Genomic DNA, 11,381 nt, shown 5'->3' on the forward strand with positions numbered 1-11,381 from the left:
GTATTTATTGTGCGTCCTTACCATTCAGCTTAATAATTGTGTATTTTGAACTACATTTTAAAAATAATTTATTTTACTGTTGAATTCATGTATATTAAGATGCTAAGAGTCAAAACTAATGTGGTAGGCCTTGCTAACTGCCAATTAGCTAATATATTAGCAAAAATGTCATTTCCGCAACATGACTTTACCGCAGCAAATTTAGGTGTTGCGGTAAAGACCTTGTGTTGCGGTAGAGACAAATTCAAGGTTTACTGTATATTAAATTACAAATATTCAGTATATTATTAGTACTGAAGTATATATTAGTATATATATTAGTATATATATAAACATGCCATTTTTTAACCCTAGATGACACCAAATTTATCAACATTACGATCAAAAAAATGCAGAGAGGAAATGAAAAAAGACCCAGAGAGATATGCAGAATATCTGCAGAAGGAAAAAGAGCGCTACAAAAAGAGAAAGGAAAGTGGGCAGATAAAAACTGTCTCCCAGCTAACAAAAAGAGAGAAAAACCTGAAAAGAAGGCAGTGGAGGATAAATAAAAAAAACCAGAGGGCAAAACAAAAAGTACCGAATGCCTCAAATAAGTTTGTATCAACAAACACACCACCAATATCCCCATCTGATGAGGACTTACTTGCTGCTCCACTAGAACCTTCACCTAATGTGGAAGCTGCTTTTAAGAGGGGGCGTAAAAAAGTAAAAAGTGTCAATCAAAGATGTACTGCGAACTCAGAGATGCAAAGTACAAGCTAAAGAAGTCAGTGGCCTCAGTTGAAAAATACAGGAAGCGTTGTTTCAGGCTTTCAAAAAAACTGTCCCCAACAGATTCACCCCAAACCAAAGTTTGCCACCAGATTCGCACATCCCAACACCAAATTAAACGGGTCTTACTGTTTCATAATGTCATTATGTCAGAACTAAAAGAGGGTAACAAGTCACTGACCAACCCCAAGGAGAAGCAGATCCCTTCAAAAGTGATTGCAGGAAAGATTCCACAGGAGTCCTCCATCAGCATCATCCGTCATTCCAGGAAGTCAATGCGATAAAAAAATTTCTGATGTAAACGAGGGGCTGATTGGTAAATGGTGTGTAATTGTGTATGACAATGACCCATATCCAGGCATCATCCAAGATGTTGATACTCAAAGTTGTGCTTTCGTCAAAACAATGCACAGGGTTGGGGCCAATAGGTTTTTTGGCCAATGAAGGATGATGTGATCTGGTACACTCATGAGAATGTTGTTGGGCTTGTGCCAGAACCACAACCAGTGACATCAAGACACATGAAGCTTACCGACTCAGTTTGTAAGGAACTCTGTTCTCGTTTTAATTAGTTACCTGTACATGTACCAAAAGCCTAAATGTTGCAATGAGATTACTTCTCAGTCTGAAATGAGAAATAATTGGGTATGGTACAAAAATGTAATGTTATGGTGAGATGCGGTTAGTGTTATGGGTTTGTGTTAGTTTAGTATATTATTAATGTTCGTGCAACATCAACTTTAGGAGACAATATTTTTGAAGCAGTTAAAAGAGTAAGAGTTAATTAAAATAGTTATTTACTGCAAAACTGCTACTATCTTTTACACATGCAATATCTTTTGTTTTCTGGTTCTTTTACTGTTGTTCTCTACAGTAGCCTGTTTTTGATTTCGTGGCAGTTGAACATTGTGTCCTTACCGACAGCAAGATGTCATTACCGCAGCACTGCTCTATTTTCATTTTTTTCACATTTTCATTTGCAAAAAACATTTTTTACACTTAAGCTGAGATGATTAACACATTGAAATTGCAACATCTGTCATAAAAAGTTAAATATGTTATCTTTTGTGTGTATGGAAACAATTGACATCTAAGGTTACTGTAATTTTTTACATGGCATAGAAAAAACATGAAATTCCCTATTTTGTATATAATTTTTTTTATATCAGTATTTACAAAACTGCATCAAATTTGAAAAAGCTATTTAAATATATACATTTTTTAATAGAAATTACTAAAGAAAAATGTATAAAATGAATGTTATTGTAACGTTGCGTTAAGGACACTTTTTAAGAAAATGACCCGAAAAACATAAAAAATAAACATGTTCCAGATAAAAATCTTAACGACTACATTCTATTTTGTGTACATTTTTATATGTATTACAGACCGTGATGGTTAAAATTGAAATTCATAGAGGTTGATTTTTTTTAAATTGGGATAGTCAAAAGTGCCCATAGTTGCAGAAACACCCATATATATATATATATATACTGCAAGCAGCCATTATGGGGCCAAGCACCAGCATGACAACCACTGCACAATACTAAACACAACCTAAAGACTGGAAAACAGTTACCAGTCAACAAAGGGACATTCTGAACTTAGTGGAATTACAGCCGAGCACAGCTATTACCATGACCAACTTTATATTCATGTAACTTTTCAACAAAGTGGAAAATAAAATTTGCTTGTGAAACCAGTTAACCAATCAGTTAACAAAATTCGAAATCTCCGATATGGCAAGCATTACACAATAATAAGCACAACACATTGTATGAATATGACATCTTCACAAGTCACCAAATAAATTAGAGAAGTAGAAAAGTTTCACAGGTGCTAAAGAGACATACCAAGCTGAGAGTCAGCAGGTTTTGAATAAAAAAATGATTTGAAATGGTGGTGTGCTGATATGGTTGATATAAAACACAATAGAAAGAACAAACCAGTCTTGATGTAGGCCTAAATTACTTAAAGTTTTTCCATCAACCCCAAGCTGGTTTCAAACCAGCAACCTTTCAATCTCCAAAGTACACACATATGGTGCACCTTACTGCTGGACCACATGTGCTGATGACACAATGTTGATGACAAAGTTTAGATTCATCAGGTTTTGTATTAAAAGGTATTCAAAATGGCTGATATCAAACATAGAAGAAATAACATGGTCATGTATTTATCTGATTAGCATACTAGCTGATTAGCATGTTAAACTAATGTTGCTTGTGATCAAATAGACTTATAAGACAGAAAATCCAACAGTTAGCATGCTAACCGATTAGCATGCTAAGCTATCATATCAAGTAGCATGATAACCATGCTAAACAGACCATGTTCTTTTGAACTATATGTGATGCTGTTTCCAAATTTCTCAATCTTATCAAAAGACATCACTCCCAAATATATCAGAAGAACAACACTAAGACAAAGAAAAAGAAGATAAAGAAGTATACCTTCAAACTGAAATTATCTGTGATAAGCCCTGCAACTATTCAGTAAACAATACAAAGTTGTCCAGTACAATATGACATCAATGTGACACACAATCAAACTCATAACCTTTTGATTTATATATCAGTGCTTTGTCACACTGAGCCACTCAATGAACTTGTCCAATGAGTTGCAAAGAGACTTCCTGAAGTTAGAGTCAACACACAAGTGTGGGTTATCTTTTTAACTATAGGTGGCGCTGTCTCCAAACTCCTCAAGAATTATCAGCACATGATGTCGATGATGTCTAATTTTCTTTTAAATCTGACAATGCATTTAAAAAATATCTATTTTTTAATAAATGTGGTGGAGAGACAATATGGCCAATAAGGGGAAAAACTAGTAGGCTATTGTTGAAATCCGCATGACATAAGGAATCCACAGACACCAACCCCATAATTTTAGGACATATGGTTAAAAAAAATTTAATTTCACAATTCTTGACGCGAAACTCTGCATGTGCCCTCAGACCATGGTCCTCATGAGGCATGCCGAGTTCTGTTTTGATAGGACAGCGTTGCCGAGATACAGACTCAAACCCTATTTCACAGCCACCTTGTTAACTACAGTATGTGTTTGCATACATTTTCAACATTTGAAGGAGCAGAAGTGAAAAAACGATGAATGACATAATCCAAGATGGCAGTCACTGTAATGGCCGTAGTTTTAATATAAAGGGTAAATTAGAATAATCAGGAGGATAGTAATCAGACAAAACAAGGATTGTGTCTCTAAGAAAAATGGTTAAAAATATACGCACAAAAGAAAACCGAATGTTTGACATGGTGGTGATGCTATAGAGTATGTCCGAGACCCCAAATTTGGTATGAGGGCTATTCATGACCACCCCTATCAGTGTGCTAAATTCAATCATTTCTTATGTACGGTTCTATGGGCTGCCATAGACTCCCATTGGGGAGTAAAATTATTAATAATGAATATACAGTAGCTGCAAGCAGCAATTATGGGGCCAAGCAACAGCATGGCAACCACTGCACATATGATATACAGAACAAGCAAACACAACAAGCCAAGTTGCCCCAGGATCAGGGCCGTAGCCAGGGTTTGAAAATTAGTGAGGTCCACGGTAAGGTCAAAATGTTACCAAAATTACACCTACAAACACAACATATTCTATACATCAAAATTAAATATAAAAATTAAAGGACAGAAACCAATACAGACATTTTTTTTAATCGCAAATGCAGTTAACAATATTAATACTGAATTTTTGTCACATAGAAATGAAAATTTGAAAAAAAAGCATTGATTTTCAGTTGGGCAGCAAAATGTACTCATATTAACTACAGAAAAACAGCAAAAGTTAATTAACAACAAATTTATCTGGGCTATGTTAACTCGTTACATATTAATATTATCCAAAACAATCAATTGTTTTCCTTTTGCCAGACTCTTCGTTATTTAAAGGTGCACTCAGTAATTTTTCCCCTTTAAAAGTTTTACTCCTTATAATTTTGAAATATACTGTATGTATAAAATCACTAACACTTACATGAGATGAGGACTGTAGTCATATCAGTCACCTTATTGTAACCTTAAGTGTTTTATTCTACATGCCCTCATGGGGGCTGCCATTTTAGAATCACGTGACCATCTGAATACTATTTGCTTAATCTCAGTAACCATCTTGTTATTGGACACTTTCACTCCTGGATTAAATTAATCAAGTTTGATTGTGAATAGTGATTTTCTACACTGGCATCTGTAACTGAAATCTGCTGATTTTGAATGATGCTGCATCCACACCAATAGGTGTCATTGTAAGTCCAAGATGACATGAACAAAGAGTTACTGAGTGTAGCTACCTTTAATTCACCCATTTTCAATTGAAGGTCATTAGAACATAAAGAACATATTTACAAAGGAGAAAAAGTGATAACTTCATCCTTAATTCAAGAGTGTCCTAAACACATGTAGAAATAAAAAAAAAAAAAACCTCCATAAAAGTGACTTTTATTGCCCTAATATGTAATATTTCATATTTTTTGTAGCCTAATAATATTAAAATGTATTACAAATATATGCACTATTTCTGGCAAAATACCATAGTTACTACTACAGTTAATGTTACTACAGTAACTGTCAGGTATATTTCTATAAGTGTGCTGATTTGTGGAATGAAAAGCCTGTAATTACCATTGTGATTTGAACAATGTTTTCCTGTTTACCTCGTCACTGTAGTTTAATAAGACGGGGTGTTTAATCTTGTTTCAACTAGCTTCAGCACAGAGCCTTTAAGTGTCTCATATCAGATGCGTTTATAACAGAGAATTCTGTGTTAAATTCAAATTGGTCGCACGCGACTCGGAATTTGTTAACCTCGGGACAGCGCGGCGCATGCGCAGAGCAGGCTCATCAGATTAGTGAGACCGGTCCCGCTTTAACTCTGCTCTGCCCAGCAAAAGGCGATTTCATCACACTCTTGTAGTATTTGCGAACGCTAAAGAATCCAGCCAACTGTCTAAACTAAATTATACGTGCATGCAGACACTCAAATGAGTTATTAATCGCTTATTTTTTAATTCAGTTGTACATAGCATCAACATTTATTTTTGAATATGAAGAAATTACTGAGGTCCAGCCTTTCCCAGGATGGATTCAAATCTAGAACTTTCTGGTCCACAGTTCAAAGAACAAGCCACTGGAACATTACACTGCACCATAGATGCACAGTTTTGTCAGTCACCAAAAGGCCATACAAAGCTTATAGCAATACAGCCTAGCCTAGCACTCATTATAATCAACTTAGTTTTCATGTATTTTTTCAACAAAGGTAAAATTCTAAATTTGCTTCTATAAGCACCAATATCAAAACCACTGAACAACCAACATACTCATATTATTAAGTCACATTAGCATGGATTCAAACCTTAGTCTTTCCATTACATGAGTCCATGCTCTACCAATGCTCCACAGAGCTATTAACTCAATAGTAACCAAACAGACATATAAAGATAAGAATGAATCACTGCCAAGCACAACATTCACCATGATCAAATTTGAATTCATTTAACTTTTCAACAGAGATCAAAATTTGATTGTGGAAAAAACTAGCAACCCAGTAAGCACAATACAAAATTATAACATCTACAGAAATGTCTATTGAATACATTGCAGAGACAGGGATTGAACTAGCAACCTTTGAAATTTAGTCAAGCCTTTAACACCCTGAGCCACTTGATTGCCATGAGTTTGTATTTGCAAAGAGTCATCCAGAGTTTAGAGTCAGCACACAAGTGTAGGTTATCTTACTATAGATGAACTATAGATGGCAATGACTCCAAACTACTCAGTTATTTTCAGGACATAATGTCAATGATGCATACCAAATTACTTTCAAATCTGACAATGCTTTTAAAATAGATGTCACTTTTCAATAAAATTCACTTTGGCCGAGGGACAGTATGGTTGATATGAGAAAATTGGTATCGTTGAAATCCTCATGACCCACAAAATCCATAGACCAACCTCATGATTTTAGGACATACACTTCAAAAATTATGAGCAAAAATAGCACTTTTTCCACATCTTTTAAACCATAGGTTGCGCTGTCTCCAAACCTTGCATGTACCCTCAGGTCATGGTCCTGATGAAGCATACCAAGTTTTATTTTGATATGACAAACTGTTGCCGAGATATAGCCTTACATCCATTTGTACTTACATTTACATTTACATTTATTCATTTGGCAGACGCTTTTATCCAAAGAGACTTACAAAAAAGGAAGAACATAAGCGAATCATCTTAGGGAGACAGTGGTACAAAAAAGTGCCATATTACAAAGTTTCACTATCATCAGAATAGTATACAAAACAGATTTAAGTGCAACAAGAAATTTAAATTTTTTTTTTTTTTTTTTTTTTTAGTGACCGGTTAAGTGCTTTTGGAAAAGATGTGTTTTTAGCCATTTTTTGAAGATAGAGAGTGAGTTAGCTTCCTGGATTGAGTTGGGAAGGTCATTCCACCACCGTGGTATGATGAAACTGAAAGTCCGGGAAAGTGTTTTGGTGCCTCTTTGTTTTGGTACAACAAGGCGACGTTTCTTAGCCGACCGCAGGCTTCTGGTGGGAACGTAGCTCTGCATAAATGTTTTTAGGTATGCTGGAGCAGACCCAGTGACTGTTTTATATGCCAGCATCAGGGCCTTGAATTTAATACGTGCATGAACTGGCAGCCAGTGGAGAGAGACAAAGAGTGGTGTAACGTGCTCTCTTAGGTTCATTAAAGACCAGACGTGCTGCTGCATTCTGGATCATTTGCAGGGGTCTAATAGCACATGCAGGAAGGCCTGCAATGAGAGCGTTACAGTAGTCCAGTCTAGTTATGACAAGGGACTGAACGAGCAGTTGTGTGGCATGTACAGAGAGGAAGGGTCTTATCTTCCTGATATTGTAGAGTGTAAATCTACATGATCTTGCAGTTTTTGAAATGTGGTCTGTGAAATTTAGCTCATCATCAATGGTTACCCCTAGATTTCTGACCGTTTTGGAAGGCGAAACTGTAGTTGGACCCAGCTGCACGGTGATGTTGTGTTCAACAGCCGGGTTGGCTGGAAAGACAAGGAGTTCGGTCTTGGCAGGGTTGAGTTGACTTCAACCTTGTTACATTTGTGTTAGGTGAAAATCTAAATTCCGTATTATTCAAACTGTGAGGCAAGGTCTGGAGATTATTATGAGCCATTGTTTGGACAAATCAGACAACATTTCAAGGAAGAGTACTGAAAAAATGATAAAAGAATACAAGATGGTGGACACTGTAATGGGCAGTTTTATGAGGAGGCGTGTAATCAGATGCATAAATAATTGTATTTCTAGGACAAATTGTTCACAAGATATGCACAATAGAAAAGAAACATTTTTTTACATGATGGTGGCACTATAGAGTATGTCCTAGAACCCCAAAATTTTAGTATGGGGGCTATTAATGGCCAAATCCATTAGTGTGCCATAGGGCTGCCATTGACCAGACAGAACAATAATAATAATAATAATAATACTAATGGTTATAATAGGTGCCACTACACCTTCAGTGCTTGGCCACTAATTATAATACTAACAAAAACACTAGGTGCGACTGCCACAGCACCACCTATATATATATATATATGTATATATATATATAAAAAAGTCTTCACTCTAACATATCTAGAGTCTTTAATGACCCTATACATTTGGTACCAAAGCCATTATAATTTATTTTATTTTATTTTTTTGCAATTTGTACTTTTTTTTTTGCGTTACACTATAAGAGAAAGATTAAGGAATACTAAAGAGGTGTGGGCACAACTTAAAAAAAAAAATAAAAAAATAAATGGATGAGGTACAGGGGGTGTAAAGTGGACCCGGGTCACTAAAGACCCAAGGTATGCATTTAAGGGTTATAATGAACTAAAGCAACGCAATTCTAAAACCTTTTGTCACAACTTAATTTTCTTGCATTCTATCCATTTCAGTTTATAAAATGGAAGTTTACTTAATCCTTTTGAGTTATGACTACATGAATACTTTTTGTAATGTTAAGGTAACGTGACTAAAACTGTGCAGGGGATTTCCATTTCCTGACACGCTTTGCATGGGACTGGACAGGGAGAACAACTGTTGAAATTAAATGTTATTTTATGCATTTTGAGCAAGATGAGAACAGGAGGGGATTTGTTAATGTTAAATGTTCTGTTATATTAACATTTAAAAAGAGTGCTGGAACATTTAAAACTGCTTTAGTACATTAATTTGACCTAATTCAACTAAATTATATTTGCTCAATAAAACTGACAGATTTTAAATAAAAGGCATTCAATTTCGTGTATAAAAATTCTATAACTCAATTAAGTCAGGGTAATGCATTTTTGAGGGCACTTTAGTGATTACTAAACACGTAATTTTGTTTGTTTTACATTGTTCCACAATTTGAAACACCTGCTCAAACTAATTACTAATTAGCATGTCCTGAGACATTTAAAAGCTGAGCGACCTTCTAAGAGTTTGAATTTCTTAGTTGTGGGGCCTGATAAGAATTTGCATAGCTTAAACTGAAAAACAGCTTGGTGACACACAGAGAGAGAGTTTGCTTGCATCTTAAATACAGTTTTATAATACTTTTAAGATTTTTAACCAAAACAGTTGAGCAACAACTTGTCCCCCATTGACTTACTATTTAATTTGTAAAAATGAAAGAAGAGATTGCAGCAACAGTGTTTTTCATTGCGAGGCTGGCAAAGAAAAATGGTAAACTGGACCGTGTTTGCAGAGAGAAATTTGCTGTGGAACTCACTGCAGTACTCTTTGAAAATTACAAAAGCCATTGGTACCCAGAAAACCCATCCAAAGGGCAAGCTTATCGGTAAGCAGTCTTATGCAAACTTAAATTTCACTAATGTCATTCAAATCAAGATTATGTAAATTTAAGATTTTTCTTATTTTTTTAGGTGCCTGAGAGTGAACCGGGCGCAAATGAGGGACCCAATTATTGAGCGTGCTTGCACCCAGAGTGATATTGTTTATGAAGATCTTGGATTGCCAAAGGAAATGACCATTTGGGTTGATCCTGGAGAGGTGGCATGCCGGTAGTGCTAAATTTGCTGGACTTTGTATAGCTGTCCTTAGGAAGTGCTTATTAGAAAGTAGATTCATAGGGGTTTGGTTCTCAGCTATGCTGACTTAACACTTCAGTAATTTCCACATTTAAAAGCGGGACTTTGCTTCTCTTAATAGGTATGGTGAGAAGTCGACCCCATTTTGTGTGACCCAAATGGAGGGTCAGAAAAGAGATGGGGAGTTCTCTCGTAGGATAAACAATGCAGTGGAAAGGGCTTCATCAGACTACCACTCTGGCACCTCCTCTGATGAGGAGGGAGGCAACACCAGTACAAGTACTAGTATAAGTACTAGTATAAGTACCAGCATGAGTTGCAGCATGAGTAGCAGCAATGGCAGCAGCAGTCTTTTGGTTCCAGAGCCTAAATGCATCCCCACTGTGTCCAACCCCAACAGTATCTACCAGGTAATAAGGTCCAGAAATGTTAATTGGGCATACATTTTATTGTGTATTATTTTTAACTTGCTGAAATTTTTATAGTCCAGTGAATTTGGGCAACCTCCAACCATGCAGAGCTGGGTTTCATACAACAATCGGAAACCTTATGCTGCTGAGGGCTACCCCTCCTCTGGTGGGCCATACCAGTCTCATAAGAGCTTCAAGAGCTACAGACCTTCCTACGCCTTCTCTGGTCCAAGGGTGGACCGATACCACTGGGTCAGCAAGAACCGCTCTTAAAAGTATTTTGCAACCGAATTTATCAGGCATTGCTGTGCAGCTATGCAGGCACATGCCAATGAGAGGAGCTTATTTAAATGTCATGCTTATGTTATTTATAAAGTAATGTGTATGCCATGAAGGCACTTTTAAAGTTTGTTTTAATTAATCTTGTGTTCTTTTTTTGTGGAATGGAAAAGAGATTCTAAATAAAATCCGTTTTAATAAAACCTGCTTTTGATTTCACGTCAATGCCACTAGATGGCAGCAGAATACTAATTACACATTTAACATTTGCACTGTGTAGGAGCTCTTGTGTGTAGTACCACGTGTTTACATGACTGTGCGGTCACTTGGTCTCATTCAGTATTGGTCCTGTCAGACAATGTTGAAATGGTTTTGTGTTCTGCATGGCAAACGTTTAACACGTGGTAACAATTTTGCAAATAGCATACTTGCACAACCATTTCCCATATGGACAACTTGCACAACTGCTTCCGCTTTGATTGGCGTTTACCAGCCATTGCTTTCTTAGATCGGCAGGGTCTGAATTAAACCTCTGAACACTGTTCCGCTGAAATTCGAATCTGTACACTGATGTTCCGAATATGTCTTCGATCTTTTAAAGATACGTACTTAAATTATCTTTCGAACACATTGAAAGTGGCGTTTCGGGAACTAGGCAACTACGGCTCATGTATACCCATTAAACTAGCAGGCTGCACGATTTCAAACCGGAAGTATGTCACGAATGGGTCTTAAAAGCGTGAAATTGATTTATGGGTTTCCATTAAACAATTGACGAGTGATCATCCAGGTACTGAGCAAAAAAGACCGCCTCAATC

General features: G+C 36.3%; 1 protein-coding gene across 1 annotated transcript; it reads left to right on the forward strand.

Annotated features, from left to right (window-relative positions):
- The first annotated feature begins 9,451 nt into the window (after positions 1–9,451).
- On the forward strand, positions 9,452–10,557 carry LOC127633010 (maternal B9.15 protein-like). The gene is made up of 4 exons (XM_052111870.1): positions 9,452–9,624; positions 9,710–9,847; positions 9,996–10,284; positions 10,360–10,557. The coding sequence occupies exons 1-4, from the start codon at positions 9,452–9,454 to the stop codon at positions 10,555–10,557; spliced, it is 798 nt and encodes a 265-aa protein (XP_051967830.1).
- Positions 10,558–11,381: the final 824 nt, after the last annotated feature.

This window comes from Xyrauchen texanus, chromosome 3 (assembly GCF_025860055.1).
Source record: "Xyrauchen texanus isolate HMW12.3.18 chromosome 3, RBS_HiC_50CHRs, whole genome shotgun sequence".
NCBI classification, from domain to species: domain Eukaryota; kingdom Metazoa; phylum Chordata; class Actinopteri; order Cypriniformes; family Catostomidae; genus Xyrauchen; species Xyrauchen texanus.